This window comes from Strongylocentrotus purpuratus, unplaced genomic scaffold, assembly GCF_000002235.5.
Source record: "Strongylocentrotus purpuratus isolate Spur 01 unplaced genomic scaffold, Spur_5.0 spur5_scaffold_5, whole genome shotgun sequence".
Taxonomy (NCBI): domain Eukaryota; kingdom Metazoa; phylum Echinodermata; class Echinoidea; order Camarodonta; family Strongylocentrotidae; genus Strongylocentrotus; species Strongylocentrotus purpuratus.
Window position 1 is genome coordinate 37,171,080 of NW_022145611.1, and position 20,271 is coordinate 37,191,350.

The following is a 20,271-nucleotide window of genomic DNA, read 5'->3' on the forward strand; positions in this document are numbered from 1 at the left end:
ATTATGTATTTGCCTCTTGTAAATCATGGCTATATTTACCAAGATTTAAATAAAAATGATTTCATACTCATTTTAAGTGTACAATTTTTAAGGAAATGGAATGTGCAGTGTATTCAGAGGGCTGGCATTAATTTACAACTCAATCCCTTATACAGTACTAGTGTCTTAGGAGACATCAGTACTAATGTAAACAGAATAGAATTATCTTGATATCTTTTTGAAGAAAAAAAAACTACTGAGAAAAAAACTCAGATTTTACTGTAAACTTTTTGAAGCAGATTACTTTATACCATTCATTACTATCATCTCAGTATATCAATTTCTAATCTACCAAGAATTCAAGATAAATAATCACTCATTTAGAACATCAGCTACTGCCGCATAAAAGAAACAGATATTCTGATAACATGTAATCTTCAGCCATATCAGCATCGGTGCCATTTTGACCCAAGTTCTAACTAACAAGTCTACATCTTGAGTAGACCTGGTAAATAAATCAAATCAGTCCCTCTCTCTCAATCTCATGAAACTGTGTCTAGTAACTCTACCTCATGGCACCAGCTGCTTTCTATATTGAATTTTCTATTACATGCAAGCGTGGTGCTATGAATCATACATCGACTCTGTCAAAAACATATCAACATGAAGACCAAAATAGCATCAAGTACGTACATGAATAACATTAGACTTTTTCTTGCTCTCTTTACTTTCTTTCAAGAACTCCATTGTATGCCATGTTGGTTTTTATTTTTTGCATTTCAAGATTATCTTGAGCTTTTGCACTGAACTGCTTTTCATCATCCACATGGTTTCCACCACATCTATAAAATCAAATCAAATCAAGAAAAAAAAAAAATCTATTTTAAACCAACTTTTGAATATAGTGCAGTCAAAATGATTTGCCCCTTATAGAAATGAAACAAAGTGAAACATGAATTTTAATACCTGAGTTTCACCTTTTGAGATTAAAAATTTAAAGAATTAATGGGATAAAAAGAATTGATGAGTTGAAAATTCATTGCAAATCTTTTGAAATTGTTTAAAATCATTTTCCGATGAGGCAGTTTGCGCCTTGAGCCACACCTAATCTGCACGTTATTAAGTATACTGGTATACATGTGAGTCATACTTTGCCGACTATCCAAACCAACTGTAGAATGAGTCTACATCAACAGTAGATTAATAGGAATGAACATGAATCATGGCCAGACCTCACGTCATCTAATCAAATGTATGACATTGTATGAAAATGCGCAGGCAGCACTATATTATTCCAAAGATGAGATGCACCTTGAATATGGCTACAGCAGGCGTCATTTGTATAAATATGAACTTGAACTTGAGAAAGGAAATTGAATTTTCTGTTAGTTTACAGCATGTACAAACTATTAGTTCAGAACAAAAACTCATATTACTTCTAGATTCTAAAATTGGCATGGAATTAAGATTTTATGCAGGAATGGAATATCTGAAAGAGCTACATGTGTAAGTAATGGTATAAAAGTAATAGGACCGATAGAAGTTAATAACCATTCACAGTTGCGGAGAGTAATGGTATTTCACACGATATCTGATACTGTGTGATTTGCACTTCCATTGGGATGTGATTAGTTTAAGTCTTTCTATTGTGGCATTACATGGGCATACAGTACATGAAGGCACATTTGAGAATTAATGTCTGTCTTTTCTCTACTCCCTGATGACAAGTAACCTTTGTAATCTTCTCAAAAGTGCAACCTCAGCCCTCCGTAATTCCATCTCACGAAAGTGCGCTAGAATCAAATTTTAGAAGGGAAAAGCAGTTACAGAAATTGCGAGAACATGGTGAAGAGAAGAGCTCTTCTTTTTATGTTGAGATGGCAGCACTATTGAAAGAGACAAGTAGTGCTCCACACAAATTACCATGCAGCCCTCTAGATGTGGCCACATAATCAGGCCTCTGCCGTCGGCTAACTCGTAGCGATTTGCAAGTGGAAACTTCTTCAATCGTTGTAGCTGTACGTGTAGGTCTGATGGAATAGGGAGAGTTTGACTCCATGTGCATAACTATGTGCTTTGATAAAGCAAACTTAGACATTAAAGCAAGCAATATTACTACAGGAGTAAGGTATGGATAATTAGATCTAATTTTTTTAAACTTCAGAATCATTCAAAGTAAAACTTCTTTACTATGCATATAAAAAGATGTCTCATTAAAAGCAAATATATTATGGTAAAGATGTCAAAGTTTAAGCTCATCTTGCAAGCTGTTCCATGTCAATCAATTGTTAACAATATGTTTAATTAAAGATATTTTAATTCCTGAACTTTTCATAGATGAAATGGATTATTCATTCATAGTCTCTGAGCACTCCTTGCATGCATGATTTGTGCATTATGCTCAGGCAACCCCCTTTATTCTGAGGCCTCTGCCCAAGGGACTGACAATCATGTACTGTATGTACCCACAAACTCTCTTCACATTTGCAAGTAAATGAGAAAAGGACTCAGTCCTCACGTCCGAACATTGTTGTTTCGCTCAATTACATTTACAATGATTGATTCTGCCCAAGCAATACAAGTACTTTCTTAGTGCTTAAGCTTCAAGTATTGAAAAATGGCATGAATTTATTATGCCTACAGTATACTCCTGTTCTGAATATTTTCATTTCTGTTTTATGAGCAGTAATTCTTGTGAATTTTTGTAATTTATTCTAAAGAACAAGTGGTTTTGAAAAATCAATCATTTGAATTGACCCACTTGTTTTATATTTTTAGATGTGACCCATGAAATTCCTAATAAGTTTATGCACTTTACTTTTTTGTGAGGTATGGGGGGGGGGGGATGCTTCAAATAGACATATTTTTTTTGGCAGAGATGAAAAAGAAATGCTTCAATTATATATCTATGTTGCAAAGGTTATTTTTAAATTTTGCAAAGTTATTCAATGATGATATTGTTTGGGTATCGTTGCACAATATTGTTTAAGAATGAGGGAATGAGTTAAGTCTGTAAATAACATCTACGAAACTGAATTACCAACATGGTTAATTAAGGTCCTCTTTTTCACCATGTTTGTGTGTGTATGTTGATTGGTTGGTCAATGGATGCAATACCATGGGCTGTACTCCTCCTTATTAGCTTCTGGGCAATGAGATGCCAAACCAGTCTGCTCTCTCTGTGCCTCCATGCCTCGTCCAGCATGTTCATCACTCATTCCTAGGTAACCTGTTGGCAAGGAGACAGACGGACCAGACGGATGGTTTCAGGATAAGTTACCCTGCCTAACCCATGCAAAGCCATCAACCACAGCTCACTGCAAAACCAGACACATTCATTACACTAAAAGCCTTCAATATGGTGCTTCACATGGATGTGTACATTCAGACTGTGCCATGCATGTGGAATGATTATCTCTCCTGTCTCAATTTGATTGATGCCTAAGGTGGCCATTCTTGCGAGAAGTGCACCACTTGTTCCCTTACCCTTCAGTTTCTGTATTTATTCCTGCTTATACACATTTCAGCATTGTGTCCACCATACTCACTGTTTTTCATTTACAGTAGCTCTTTCCTTTCCTCATGTTCTGCTTTTCATCTACAGTAGCTCTTTCCTTTCCTCATGTTCTGCTTTTCATCTACAGTAGCTCTTTCCTTTCCTCATGTTCTGCTTTTCATCTACAGTAGCTCTTTCCTTTCCTCATTTTCTGCTTTTCATCTACAGTAGCTCTTTCCTTTCCTCATTTTCTGCTTTTCATCTACAGTAGCTCTTTCCTTTCCTCATGTTCTGCTTTTCATCTACAGTAGCTCTTTCCTTTCCTCATTTTCTGCTTTTCATCTACAGTAGCTCTTTCCTTTCCTCATTTTCTGCTTTTCATCTACAGTAGCTCTTTCCTTTCCTCATTTTCTGCTTTTCATCTACAGTAGCTCTTTCCTTTCCTCATTTTCTGCTTTTCATCTACAGTAGCTCTTTCCTTTCCTCATGTCCTGCTTTTCATCTACAGTAGCTCTTTCCTTTCCTCATTTTCTGCTTTTCATCTACAGTAGCTCTTTCCTTTCCTCATGTCCTGCTTTTCATCTACAGTAGCTCTTTCCTTTCCTCATTTTCTGCTTTTCATCTACAGTAGCTCTTTCCTTTTCTCATGTTCTGCTTTTCATCTACAGTAGCTCTTTCCTTTCCTCATGTTCTGCTTTTCATCTACAGTAGCTCTTTCCTTTCCTCATTTTCTGCTATTTGCTTTGCATTCTTCCCCTCCCCCTCTCTGTCCTCTCATATCCTACCGCAACTTCACTGTCTCTATTGAGTAAACTGCATGGGACTGAATGTCACCAGATCTCTTTTGTCATTAAAGTCTTCCTGAGCCCATGGATGGATGCTACATGTAGGCTAGCTGGGTGCAAAAATCTAATTTGAGCAAATATCTGAAGATGCTTAGTACCTAAGATGAGAGTGATACAGTACGTGTGAATGTCATAGGAATAAGCTCATCATTAATGAGCTTTAATGGCCTCATGCCCCCCGGGGAAATTGAAGAAAAGACATGCTGAAACTGTCTATTGGCTTTGGTATTGGTCAAGAGTTAACTATCTCTTTATAATATTTTTCATTATTATTTTCATGTAAATTGAGAGTCTATTGAATGTGAGCTGCTTTGTGCCATGGCCAGTGGTTTGATTTCATTACCGGTAGATCTCTCAGACGTAGGGGTAGGAGTTAACTTTATGCATAATTTATGGAATGAAACTCTTTTAACTACTATAACAGAATTCATATCTGTAACATACAAAATGTTTGCCCGGTCTGCTGCCGAACTATGTAAGGATTAAATATGATATGTCTATCCTGCTAATTATGGAAATACAATTATGATCCTACTTCATAAATATATGATCAGGGATCAATGTAAAAAAGGATTCTTGCTCTATTCCTCCTAAAGACTGATATGGAATGATTAAAAAAAGGAAAATACTATGGGGAACAGCTTTGCATATTCATTCAGATTTATTATCAAACAATTATCTGGTCAAATAATTTGATGAATATGCAATGGTAACTGGAAATCAAGAGGCTTGTATGACAATGTGTGATGATTGACATGAGAGAAGTGAGCCGGTCTGTAAGTTAGAGGAGATCAGGCTGAACAAATGCTTGCCAAGCATACTCCAAGGCATGCTAAGAATAACCTGAACCACCACTACAATCTTGCTCCTTCAGATTTTCTTTTTTTTTGTTCTTTCCATGAATGAGGTTAATTATTCACATCATCATGAAGCATAGTACTTCTCTACTCTACTATTATCGCCTCTGGGTCTCCTCCAGTTTCAGGCTATACAACAATGTATGGGACGAAGTCGGCAAAACCGGAGGCATTGGAGAGGATAAATAACATGTCCACAGAGCTTGCCTTTCTTATTTCTGTGTTTGCATTTATAAGAAAAGGAATTTGCCATTTACACAAGTGTTATGGAGGGAGGAAGAGGAATAGAGGCTACATGTAGGAGAGAGGAGGGGATGGAGAGAGATGAAGAGAAAAAGAGAGCAAGAGAGAGAGAGAGGGAGAGAGAGGGCAGTGGTGAGGTGGGAGGAAATGAGTAAGAGAAAGGGATTGTGAAAAAGATGGAGGAAGAAAATGGATGAAGGGAGATAATCTCTATCATACATGTACTTGTAAGTGACAATTTAGGAACTTAAAATGAATCATGTTAGATACATAGTCTCATATTATTTTTACTTGCATCAAAAAAGGTATATTCATGTATATGCGATGTTTTCAAATCCTTTTCATCATTTAAAATGAATTTAAACGTAACTGTATGCAAGTTGCATATGAATCATTTTGACCTCTCATACATTTTATATTCCACTTGAAGAGAGAGAAGGGGGCAGGGGGGGGGGGGGGGGGGAGAGAGAACCAACAACTTCACAGCACCATACTGTTGCTAGTGTCTTACTATTTATCTTGTAAAGCCAATGATGTCTGATGAAAATGTTGGTGCACATCAATATTATACATTGGATTTAATGGTAAAACTGATTGTGCTATCTTTTCCTTTAAGTGCGCGTTTCCTTCATGCTGTTCCCTCCATTGTTTTCTGCTTTCCTGTAGGTAATGATGGCATTGGGTCACCATCTCAACATGGTGGAGGCCGAGAAGCAGAAGCTACGAGCTCAGGTTCGAAGGTTAGTCCAGGAGAATACCTGGTTGAGAGATGAGCTGGCTGCCACCCAACAGAAACTACAGACCAGTGAGCAGAATCTAGCTGACCTAGAGGTCAAATACAAGCACCTGGAGTATATGAACTCCATCAAGAAGTATGATGAAGATCGCACACCAGATGTAAGTTCAGTTTTTGTCTCCTTATTGTTACATTATGGAACTCAGGAAGGGATGGATGAAAATATATATCTTATAGTATAACAAAAAGTGATTGCTGGTAATAAACCTTCAAGTCTTTGAGATGATAATTTCATATGCATTCTAAACACAGGGTTAGAAAATGCTATCACCTGCGATATCACCTTTATTGTGCGAAAACAAAGGGAATTACAAAATAGGTCAAGGTTAGTTGCTTTAAAAAACAATTGAACAGGACTTCACAAATTAAACCCTGGAAGACATATTTCACAACATATTACATTGAAACATAAAATATTCTTTGAAATTGGAGCATAATGAGGGTATGTTTGGTTGAAATCAACATCCAACTCATGCATTTGATAAGGTTGTAAAAAATGAGTTTCTGCATAACAGTCGTCACTGAATGGGGAAACCTCAGTCACACCACCAAACCGACTCCACACCAACTCCCGACCGACAGATCCCTGACCATTGGAGGCAATGTAAATATTTGTCCGGTCTGTTGTCGGTCTGCAGTCGGTCTCAGGTGTGAGTGGGGTATCAGACTGAGAGTAATAAAGCTTCATTAAGTTTAACAACATTGCGAACGGCCTGGTTGCTGCTCCATACCGAGGTTATTAGCTCCATGTACAAGCTTGAAAAGTTAAGCAAATACAATTAGTGCCTGATTCAGTGATAGTATTGTATTTACCTGTCTAGCTGACCTGGGTTTCTCTATTTATCCAAAAGCTTAACATTGTAAGAAAGAAATGCAACAAGCCATACTGAGAAACTATTCACTGTTACATGTATCCGTGATCCATGAGCCTTTCAGTAAAAATAGAGAATTCTCTATAAATACCCCTGTGCTTATATTTTTGTTTGCAGGGTTTGGAGAAAGTCAGGTGTAATCATGAATAATTCAAGAATCTTCTTTCATATACATGTAGGATGAGGATATTTTTAAAGCATGGCGAAATACAAACAATTTCGTTTTGTCTACAGCAATGTAATTTTCCTTCATGTATCTTCTAAATCTCATGCAAGACAACAAGTCAAGTTAAAATAAACATGCATATTACATTACAACTTCTACATCAAGGTTTGGGTAACGGAACAAGCTCTTACGTCTCAACTGAGAAATAAAGTCTGCAATTTTTCATGGAGAGCATGTTTATATCCCAATCATTTCATGGTGAAGCAAATGCAAATGGTATGAAATTGAAATTCCATGAAAAAATTAGCTATCAGTATTCATGTAATTATTGTGTACATCAGTAATGGCCTTGCTTGAGATATTGGAATAATGCATAGTATGGAATAGGATCACCTGGCCATAGGGAGAGGGAATAGAGGATCTAAATGTCAACCTGCAGACGCTTGAAAGTGAACAATGTTGAAATGTCATGGACCAATACCATTCGGGACATGAAAGATTGCGAAATGACATTACAGGAAGTTTATCCTTTAGACTGTTGTTGCAACATTGATAGGAAAGTGAAGTGAATATGACAGCAATGTTTCCCTTAGCAAATACCATTGCCAATACTTTCTCCCTTTCCCCCCATTTTCTTGTAAGAATATAAAAGCAAACTTCATTTTCAAAATGCTTATATTTTTAATCAGAATTATACTTTAATTTTCTGTTCAGGGCTCCCCCATCATTATTTACAAGATTCTTAAATCTGGGCAAGATTTTTTTACAAGCATGTGATTTCATTAAGAGATTATGTGAGACCACTCCAATTGTATTCAAGGACTTGGACTAAATTAAATCTTAATGGAGACATCGCTGATGATGTATCCATCAAATTATCTGTTTTCTGTCTCATTCATGCTGACATGTTTGACATTTTGCATAGCCTCTGAATAATTATTTGAAGTAAAAAAAAAACATAGATTGCTATCATAAAAGTAAAGTAATGTTTGTATTTACAAAAGACATAGAATCATTAATATTAAATATAACTTTTTATCATTCCATTTATACAAATCTCGTATAATTTGCAAGGCTTTAAAGGTAGCCCATCAAATTAAGTCTTAGGTCTTTCATTATAAAATAGTTTTTAAAATGGAGGAAGTGCTGAACCTTAAGACCCCCTCTCTGTCCATTGTGTCTCCCGTACATACGGAGGATAATATCTCCATTTTCTGGTTGGTCACGTACAAACATTGATCTTCCGCGAGATATTTATCCTGCCATCCAAGTTTTGATGAAACCTATGTTTGCACGGGTCTGGCATTACATGTGTACACACGTTTACACTTTCACTTACTTAATTCTCATGCTGCCCTCAATCCCTCTCGGTTTCTTACCCCCTGAACTACTGGACATCTATGGATAATGGCTACTTGCATGCAGAGATAAATATATTGTTATTGAAAAAGAAGAAAAGGTTGATAACAAAATGGATTTAGGATAATTAGTAAATACAGATTATATTTCCCTACAATGTGCTTCAAGAATGTTCTTGATATAGCATGGAGTATTGAATTGTGATGGTACCAGAAAGAACTATTATTCAATAGTCATATAATGTTTTAGTTTAAAAAGAAAATGTATGTTAATTATGCATTCAATATATTTGTTTAAATTCGTTCATTATCTGTATAAAATTATATACACTTAAAATATTATATCAAACCATATTATGTTCATGAAAATGTATGATGAAAAAAGAAGAAAAAAGATGCAGAAACCAATAAATCAAATCAAATCAAATCAAATAAATAGATAAAGGACATGTGGTTACACATCACATGGAATTTCCCATGAATAATTTATGTAACACCAGGTCATGTTTAAAGTCAGTCATATCAATGTAATATCTTGTCAACCACACTGAAAAAGGATAGATATGATTTGAAATACACAATCTCTTTTTCATGTACTACATTGTTTGTACTTATTTAGTTGATTATGGCATTATTTTTCCAGTAACTTGTTTCATTTCAAAGCTATAATTGATATCTCTGTCATGATTTTTTTATTTTCTTATATATAGGAGGAGGCATCATCATCAGATCCCTTAGATCTTGGTTTCCCAGAAGATGATGATGGTGGTCAAGCAGACGGTAAGAATGCCATGCAATCATCTCTCTATTGACTTCCCCACTGTCTGTAGTCTCTAGAGTCACCTTTTCACTCTCGGTGGTTTGTGCATTGATATCAGTAGGGCTAGTATCCTCAAACCGTGATTTCCTAGAAAGCGATGGTCGTATGTCACTATCCTCAGAGAGGTGGTACCTCAAAAGGTAGACTAGCATATGATTAGAATGTTCTCTCCAGTAACCTTCTCGCTGCCATTGGTTTGTGTGCTGCGTGTAAAATGGATAGTATCCTCAGAGGCGCAGACCTTGGTTTCCTAGAAAGAGATCATACATCACGATCACCATAGGGATAGTGCCTCTAAAGGTATTCTAGCACATGATAGGAGCTTCATACTGGATCGTTCTAGTAACTTTCCCACTGTCAACTGGTTCCAATCTAAATGACGTATTACTACTTTGGTAAAAAATCTACAAGCGTTATGTATTAATGTTTTCAGCCTTGTTCTAGGTTTAATAAATATATGCACGTCTTTGTGGAACATGTGCTCTGCACCAGGTATAGATTACAGAAACATCAACAAAATTATCTTAGTAATGTGAACAGATTATGATAGTAATGTGAGCAGATCAGGTGTGTGAGAAGGGAACGTCGTCAATCTGCTTGTCATGGTATGTGTAATCTTACATGAGAAATGGATGTCATCGTGGAGAGCCATGAATATTGAATGAGCCTGAGGGAGAGTCTATTAACAAATCATTTCTTGATGTAATGACTTCACTAAAAAAAACAGTGCATGCATGTACTGTAGGTGGCACAAACAGATTTGTCTAAGGAATAGGTCCAGATGCTGAAACCATTTTTCCTGTGTGTTTTGATGTATATGTCTCTGAAAACCGTCTGTTTAATGGTTATCGATGTGACTGAATTAGCAAATTGATTTCAACCAAGCTTGTCTTTTTGAACATGGAATCTAGAAGTATAAACTTACCATTGGAATTAAAATGCGAAATATCTGTGCCAACTTAGTAATTTTTATAACCAATGGACAGTTCTAACTAAATTTTATGGAGTAGTTTAAGTATGAAAAGGTAAACTGATTAAAATTTAGATGGTACTAGCCAAAAAGTATTGTATACATGTAGATGATTTATGTGATACATGGAAGGCATATGGAATGTGTCAATGCATCATATTAATTCTGGATTATTAATCTGCCTCATCTCCTATGCTTGCAGAGAGCTATCCCCAGCCCCAGACAGGTAGTGGTTCAGTATCAGCAGCAGCAGGAGGTTATGAGATCCCTGCCCGTCTACGTACTCTACACAACCTGGTTATACAGTACGCCTCACAGAGTCGCTATGAGGTGGCTGTACCACTCTGTAAACAGGCTTTAGAAGATCTGGAGAAGACATCAGGTCATGATCATCCAGATGTAGCAACAATGCTCAACATTCTTGCCCTCGTATACAGGTCAGTTTATACATCAGGCTATTTGTCATTCCCAGTATCGTATATTTCTTTGCTTGATGATCATTCTTTGATACAGATTCAAACTTTCATAAGCATGATGTAAAGCATCAATATGGTTAACAGATGGAGAAAATGTAAATCTGTTTTCATGGATATTGTTTTTCGTATGGGAGAGTGGATTTGCCTAAGATTGGCCCTGGGGGGTGTTTCATAAAGCTGTTCGTAAAGTTACGCATGACTTTACAAACGACTTGTATATGAAAAGCCAAATGGGGTGCTCAATCATTATTGTTTATTATTTATTAAGCTGAACTGTGCAGATGTAGATTAACATTCTTATCATAACAAACATTTTTAATGCAAAGTATATTTTTTGCCATAATTTAATCGAGGTTATTGGAATATCAGAAAAATCTTTGGGCATCCTATCTGGCACTTCATATACAAGCTGTTCGTAAAGTCGTGCGTAACTCTACGAGCAGCTTTATGAAACACCCCCCCCCCCCCTAGGTGTCTTTACATATATCACATTAAACAAGAGAATTTGTAATGCCCCTGACCAATTATAGTAGGATGTGGCAATTCTCTCATTTTGTGAGTTATTTTATATATACGTGTATGATGAAAGCGTGCTAAATCAAATTACAAGTGAGAAATGCCTGGATAACCAAAGACATTCTGAATCCACTTACATGTGTATCTTATTCGCATGAGTTTTTGTTGGTCTTGTGATCCTGAACAACCAAAAATTATATCTTTTTTTAATTATTCAGGGATCAAAACAAATACAAAGAGGCTGGTAACCTGCTACATGATGCTCTTGCTATCAGGGAAAAGACGCTAGGACCAGATCATCCTGCAGTAAGTAGCACTTCATCATGTAAACATCACAGACACTCTCTAATCTCATATATATACGACTGGTATGGAATATGGAGATTAAGTGGTGTGACATGATATATGATATGACGATGATAATGATGTTCATGCTGACAGTGTTATTTGGATATTCTGCTGATGGCAGTGATGGTAGTTTTTGTCTGTTGTCAGTGATGATGCATGAGTCTCTTAGTGTGAGGAAGAAAAGTCAGATAAGATGTGAGTTAATCCCAAAATATCAGTGATGTAGTTAATGGAAATAACAAATATGGATTCCTAACTACAATATGATAAATAGCAGCAATTTCATGGTGGGAGAGGGGGAGAAGAGCTTTAAAGCACTTTCCATCAATGCATTTGAAAGGTTAAAGTCATAAAGATATCCAGTGCACCAATAGCTTTAGTATCTACATATGTAGCAATATGCACATCATGTGGGCTGTATATCGCCATCTACACAAATTGCTTTCTGTTTCCCTCAGTTGGTCATGGTTCAATTGATTTATTGAATTGTGTTGCATTATTAATATCTGAATGTGAGAAGGCCCATTAGAGTATAATCGGGGACAGGGATTATTTCTTACATTAGTGTGATGTGTACTCCCACACTCTCAAATGGTATATTTTATTCATTTGTTATGTATTTTTTTTTACATTTTTATGCTGGTGAATGTTTGGGGATGATCATGATGTATTGATTTGATTCTACCTATATTAATACTTTATCTGTAATACGTATGTGATTGATATGTATACATATTTAAATTTTTGTATTTAAATTATTCACCTACTTTAATACATTGTGAGTAAGCACTTCATGAAATCCACCTTTACTCTGACTCATGATAACCCCAAAAACACTGAATCGCTTGACTTAAGCTACGGTCACAAAGATCCGTATGAACGATGCGTCCGTACGAATCTCCCTGTTTTTCCATGGTTTTCCCAAATTTTCATGGTCTGAAAATCGTTCATACGGCATTCATAGCAGTTCGTAATGGCATTTGTGACTGAGTCTTTAATAAAACAGTTTGATCAAAACTTGGTATAATACACTTCATATTAGATATACATGTAGCTTATTTATCATGGGATATATCTTCCCAAGATTCTTCTATAAAATTTTTAGTTGAAAAATACACATCCAGAGTATATATGACATTTCAAATTCATTCATTAAGAATGAAGATGAAAAGTTAAACAAAAATTGATATCCCCTCTCTAAATTTGACAGTTGGCATGATAAAGAGAGCTTCTTCCACACTTGTCATGTGGGACTTGTTTATGTAGAGGTAGATAAGATTGATGGCACATGTACATTTAAGTGCTGGTTTGTTATCACTAAGGTATACTTTGAATTCATTAATTTATGAGTCTTGTTTCTTCATTTACTCAATGCCTATGTACATTAGTTTGTGAATAGATGTAAACAAAGATGTAAGATTTGTAGGTGTTTGGACATTTTATGTGCACCGCCTTCCAACAGATGGTGGACACGGGTGTGGAAGTAATTATTAGGAGCTGTGCTCATTTCAAAAGCAGTTAGTCTTGATGTGATTGCAGATCTTATTTACTACATATAAAAATTGAAACAGTATACATGTAGATGCATGTAGGGTTAACTGTTGTGCTTTGAATCACATACATGTACTAGTATAAGGTTGAACAATCAGTTCAAATACCTAAGGGCGAAAATTATATTGTTTTTAGTTATGAATCATGGTGCTTTGTCAGAAGCACTGTTTTCAAGATCCTATACATGTCTTACTCCATACAGATTTGAAATATAGCATATCGTATGCTAAATACATCTACTTTTAATTTTTGAAATTTGACATTCTTTGAAATGTGAAATTATTTGTTCTTTGAAATAGTAACAGGCATGTGAAAAAAGAGTGCCTACATGATGTCATAATACAATCCCTTAATTCATTAGGGATTATTTCAGAAGGGAGATTGGGTTATAACCAAATTATGTCTATCTGAAAGGTATTTTAGTGATGGTGGTTCTCTCTATGTGTGTACAGTTCTTCTTGTTACTGATATGTTACATGTACTTAGTACTGTACTAAGGGATGTTACTCTTAACAACATATTTTGTCTGTTTTCTGTTTTACTTCAGGTTGCAGCCACATTGAATAACCTAGCAGTGTTGTATGGTAAGAGAGGCAAGTACAAGGAAGCAGAACCTTTATGTAAGAGAGCCCTGGAGATCAGGGAAAAGGTGAGATCATTCTTCTAATCTACATCACATCAACATATTTCTTTTAACAACTTTAAAGGGAAGGATGGGTCCTGGTCAATGTGAAAAATAAAATGGTTAGCCTTTTTTTATTCTGTTTATGTCAGTTTGTAAGATTATCTCAGAAGAAATGAGTTATTTAACTGCCCTCATTTTCAAAGTATGATACAAAATAGCTGAAAATTTTGGACCAAACTTTCACACCTCATGTATGTGTAGTCCCATAATGTACATTTCCGTGTGCAGTGCATGTAAAGTCTGTCAGCAAGACAGAGTCAAGTTCTTGTCATTTCGATGATTCCAAAACCTCTCAATATACCCCCAATTCTCCATAACGAACTTTTCCAAATGGCTTCCACACCGCTTCTTTCACACTGTAATCACATGACCAGAACTCAACTTAATCTTGAACACCTTTATCTTGTGTTTCCTGTTTTAACAATTTAGTCATGTTCAAGTCTTATGTACAAGCTTACACTTGTAGTCTATATTTAGATATTACTTTTAATATGTTTGCAGAGCACTGCATGTAGTACTTCCATGTTCTATTTACTTGGAGATAAGTAATCAGATTTCCTGCTAATGCTAATTGGAGCACGTTTTAATAATTTTATAAGAACTAAATCTCTATCATGTAAGGGATAATCAGTTTCATTTCATATATTTTTCAACATTATTCATTTCTTCTTCTATTATATTAAAACAAAAACATTTACAAATCAACATTATAACTATTTGAACCTCAGATTGATTGCATGTATATTGGTCTCTTTATGCTAATTACATACTAATGTATACATTTGATCTTTCAAGGTATTTGAAGTAATTCAAAGAAAAAGAAAGGGTAGTGGGTCAGCACTTCCTGTGTATACTATTGCAACCTGACTAATTTGTGTAGTTAAAGTGTGCCCCTTTTCACTGGATTTTTGTGTTCTAGTAACAGTAGACTGAATTATTGATGAGCAATTCATTTTGAAACATACCCACCTATACAGTCTGACAGCTAAGCTTCCAGCTAATCACCTTGTCTAATTGTGCTATCATATATCACTCCTCCCCTCTCTTCCATGAATGATGATATTTATTTACCTCGTTGCCAATAGAAATGTCAGCACTATGTGGCTTTTATCATATAATTAAATTTTAGAGGCTAGAGAAATGCATTGTTTATTACACAGTAACCTTGATAGTACTAAGTGGTATTACGCAGGGATAACTGTTGAGGTAGAGAGACATACGAGAGAGAGAGAGAGAGAAAGAGAGAGAGAGATAGAAAGAGAGCGAGGTAGGGCAAGAGAGACAGTGAGTTAGAGAGAGAGAGAGAGAAAGAGAGAAAGAGAGAGAGCATGATGATGAGTGAAAGAGAGAGAGAGAGAGAGAGAGAGAGAGAGAGAGCTAGTGAATGTACTAATTTCCTATAGTTGATAATAAATCATATTAATGATAATGGACAGTGCAGTCTGCATAGCTACTGAGTTTAACAGTTTTGCAATGTAGACCACCTATCATGTCCTCGTTGAAGAGCAGCTTGTAGCTGATGGCAGGCTTTTTAACTGTGAATAGATAAATAAAAACTTAAACCTAAAATATTTTACCATAATAGAATAAGAGAAAATATCATAACAAAATTAGATATGTTGGCCTAAATGCAATAATCGTATATATATATATATATTTTTTTGCCATTTAGAATTTCATGGCCATTACAGTACAATTGCCAGTCTGGCATATCTGTGTAATTCTGATAATGAATTCTCAGAAAAATAAGATAGTAGGATGTAGGGATTATTAAAGGCAAATTGCTTGAGGGAAAGTTAATGTATTTTTTTGTTCTGTATAATCTCATTTTGTCTAATACAACATTGAAATTGCTACTCTTTTAAAGTAAATTAATTGTTTATGTGACATTTTATGCCATTTTTATTGCTCCTTATAGTATTTTAATCTTGATGAGATCAATACCAACTCTGTAAATTATATTCTGCTTTTGAACTTTGTTCGACCCTAAATACAGTATTTGAGATATTTTTGGGCATCCCTGTATTAAGATTAGTAGATTTTAATTTTAATCTGTACAAGACAATGATGAAGGATGGAATGATGGGGCTCTAGGAGAGTCTTCATATACAAACAATGAACTTGAGTTGCAGTGTACCATTCTATTTCTGGTATGCATATTTGGAGCTGTCGTTAGAGCTACCTACAAGAAGAAAGTAATTGACTGATGCATTGTGCATTTCCATTAGTGTATGTGCCATGTGAGTAGGAGCAAACATGAGTAGTGTTGACGTCACATTCACACATCGTCAAGGTCACTGGTTCAGACAATTCACACTGTTCACATGGAGTCGGACACTTTCACACATAGCTGCCATTTTGATTACGATGACTCAGTCGGTGCTAATTTAATTACACCCAGTAACGATGACAACATAACAACATGATGTCACACTTTCTAAAATTAATATTTTTTTTTTCAGAATTCACCTGTTGGGTTTTAACATTGCATCCTCTCATCATTTTTTGAATTAATTAAATTGTCTGGAGATGACTTGATAAGATCATAAACTAATTATGGAAACAAGGGCCTAGCTGCTAGGTGCATGCAGGTACTTATCTTATCAATCAATATGAAGTTAACACTATTTTTTTAACCATGTTTTCATTTGCCATACAGGTTCTTGGGAAAGATCATCCTGATGTAGCTAAGCAACTAAATAATCTGGCTCTACTCTGCCAAAATCAAGGAAAATATGAAGAGGTATGATAAATACTTTTGAGCTTCTTTTCTTGGAACAGATTAGAAATAGTATTTGCACTCTCTATGTCCCAAGATGCTATGTACAACCATTATGATGATTCAATATTGAAATTCTAAAGAAGGTCTAGTTTTGTAATTTAGTGAAACCAAAGACAAATATCTACTAGTTTAGATTAAGGAAAGGAATCTGGTGACAGGATTGTGTGCTTGAAAATAAAGTTGAGAATCTCTTCTCAATGTAGATCAATGAGATATTTATATGCCTCTTTAATTTCATCATTATATAGTACAGAACATGATCATGCCATTGTACAAGACAAGGTGCTATATTCGAAGCAAGTGTTTTACAAGTTCACTCCATATTTAAAAGAAAATATGTAATATGTGACCATCACTTTCTAATTCAACTTTTTCTTCTCTCCATTTTGCTTTCTTTGTACCCTTCCTCCCTTTTTTCATACATCAGGTTGAGTGGTACTACCAGCGAGCACTAGAAATCTATGAGAAGAAGCTTGGTCCCGATGATCCTAACGTAGCTAAGACAAAGAACAACCTTGCTGCAGCCTACCTCAAGCAGGGCAAGTACAAGGCTGCAGAGACCCTCTACAAGCAGGTCCTAACCAGGGCCCACGAGAGGGAGTTTGGTCTAAGCGCTGATGACAAGGACAACAAACCTATCTGGATGCAGGCTGAGGAGAGGGAAGAAAAGGTGAAGAAACGAAAACCCAAGCCAGCCAAATCATGAAATATATCTTAATCCTCTCCTCCTTCCCCTGTATGCATACCTTAACAAGCTAGCCAAATTATCATGCATATTTGATTCTTCACCTCCTCCCCTACGCTTGCTATGTATTCACTTACTATGTATAGCTCTATATAGTTGTGTTATCATGTGTTGTTGTTGTTTGTTAGCATGAACTATTTACAAGCATGTAGTGTACAATGGTGATTGGACAACATACCCCGTCTTACTAACTGTTTGTATATGATCATAAAGTTGTGAGTAAAAAGGGATCATTTATAGTCGGTCTTTCATAAAATTATTTATCTATCTATCTTACAAAAATATAACATAACTAAAACAAAAGGGTTTAATAAAGATTGCAATACTAGGGAAGACCTATTGGTGAGAAAACACAGGATGTGACAAATATTTTAAAGATCAAGTTAAAAAAGTGCACTGCACTGATTTGAAATCAGAATTTAATCAAATCAACACATTTTTCTGTCAGCCAAAGTACTTCAAAATGTGTATGCTTCGGGAAGGCAAATGTCAAATTAATTTCTGACTAGATAATCCTAGAAGCATATTTATTGTGAACTGTAATACAATGATGAGTTGTATTCATAAAAGAAATACAATGTTGTACTATTGACATCTGAAATATACATGTTCATATTCAATCAAAGACTGAACTATTCTCCCCTCCCCTTTTTCTGCCATCCCATACTATAAGCATGAACGTTGTATACCTATCTGTATTCACAAATATACTAACTGCATGAATAAACCTTGATGATTGTATATATCCTTCATTTCATTATGAAAGAAATATTCATTCAAATTTGAATAATAAAGTGAAGTTATACATTACTTAATGAAAACATACAGAATATAAGTGGTTTAAAGAAGATGGGGTAGTTTTACTCCCTCTCTTTTCTTGCTGTCATGGCATTATGGTATATCATGGAGCGATCTTTCTTCACGTGCAATCCATTTTATTCTATATATCTGTAATTGATCTTACCACATAATCTTTACACGTCTTCACACAATATAAATTATCCATTTACATCCTATATCTTCAACAATTTCAATTCAATTTATTATTTCATAAAAATAACAAGTGATTAATATTGAACATATTACTTTGCTTCTTAACATTACACATTTTTAAACTGAGCAAACGTAAGGATTATGCATCATAATCAAAGCCATATTATGCACATCCTATGGAACTCTTCTATATAAATGAATAAAGTATTGAAGTGAGGTAGGAAACATATTCTGAACATTTGGTTTTATATAATCTTATTTGAATAACTTTTGGGAAAATGGGTGCAAGATAAGGGTCAACAAACAAAAGTCTTCATTTTCAACCAACTCTTCAGCGATGATAAAATGATATGAATATATTGATATAATACTTCCTTATGTTTTTAAAAATGATAGGGGGGGGGGGGGGGAGGTAAATGAAGAGGGAAAACAAAGATGCATACACAGACAATGAAATAATATTTTTCCTGAAATGGCCTTAAGTATATCTACTCCAACTATATCTTTCACAAACCTGCTTTCCATTGTATAGTAACTCTTCTCTTTTTTTATGACTCTATCAACTAGTCCTCATTGTTGCCAGCCCAAGTTAAGTATTACATAGACGAAGCATGGATTCAATTCTCCAAGATACTAAGGCCCTCAACTGAACAAACGTTGGTGTGATCAACGGAACATCATTCTCTAGCATCAAACTATAGAATCATTCTTTGACAAAATAGGCTTTTAACCCTGGGATTACTCCAGTGGTTTATTTTCTGTCTATAATTTAAAACCAGTCCACATTCACGTTTCAAAATGTCAGGGAATGGTTGTGCGCAAATCAGGGGGGGGGGAAGCATAAAGTTAACATGTGGTTATTTGTGCCAACTCCTTTATGCATGCCTACCCTGCATTGGGATAAAAAACAAAGTGGTATGTCTTGTTGAATATGTAGAAAGAAAAACTGTTGAAGAAAACTGAACATTCTAGAAGACTAGTCAAACCAAGTGTCCCTCCTCCTAGACATACTTGTAATTACTGTATCAAGTTTATTTCTTCCAAACAACATTTGGAAATTTCCATATGCTTCAAGAAAAAACATTTCAGTTACACTAATAAATTCTGTCCGCAGGATGATTAAAGATGAGAGTATAATGGATTTAAAAGCTCCTTGTAAGTCCATATACATATAACAACTTGCATTATACCAAATACTATCGTAGGTTATACTTGGAAAATATGTAATTTATCAGCAAAATCCAACAAACAAGTACGTAGCAGGTATAACAAAATATTCCTTTCATCATCTGTCGGGCCACATGCCTTGTTTTAACAACAGGATGTAGTGGATTAAGAAGAAAGATTAGATGATGTAAAACTCACTAAGGCATGGACCCAATAGAAAGAAATTAAATTTTGATTCCGCGGACCCTTTTCTTATGTTGTAGTTATAGTTTGCTCATTGAATTCTGTTTATGGGGTGAAACATTTGAAGATATGACCAGAACTTGGTGTCATCATTTATGGAAGGAGATTTGCAATAAAAAGTGCATCACTATTTAAGCCAAGTGGTATTTCTAATCATGAGATTGAATTATTATCAGTCAGACCTTGTGGAATACTTGTTGATGTGAATTAAAAGGATAGAATCATCACCACATTAGAGTCCAAACAATCCCGTGTCTAGCAGATTAGTGTGTGATTCGGAAGAGCTTAATTTATTACGTCTTATGTCTTTCATGTAGCAATTAGTATTCATGGATCAGTATATCATGTGGGAAGGAATATTTG

The 20,271-nt window shown here is 35.3% G+C and overlaps 1 protein-coding gene across 15 annotated transcripts in view; it reads left to right on the forward strand.

The window, feature by feature from the left end:
* LOC105446921 (kinesin light chain) overlaps positions 1–20,271 on the forward strand; it is a 65,075-nt gene that overhangs the window by 16,558 nt on the left and 28,246 nt on the right. For all 15 annotated transcript variants that reach the window (XM_030999430.1, XM_030999432.1, XM_030999434.1 and 12 more), the window contains exons 3-9: positions 6,087–6,317; positions 9,323–9,392; positions 10,605–10,839; positions 11,613–11,700; positions 13,841–13,942; positions 16,638–16,721; positions 17,188–17,430. In XM_030999430.1, coding sequence (XP_030855290.1) covers positions 6,087–6,317; positions 9,323–9,392; positions 10,605–10,839; positions 11,613–11,700; positions 13,841–13,942; positions 16,638–16,721; positions 17,188–17,430 — 1,053 coding nt within the window. The remainder of the gene's footprint in view (positions 1–6,086; positions 6,318–9,322; positions 9,393–10,604; positions 10,840–11,612; positions 11,701–13,840; positions 13,943–16,637; positions 16,722–17,187; positions 17,431–20,271) is intronic.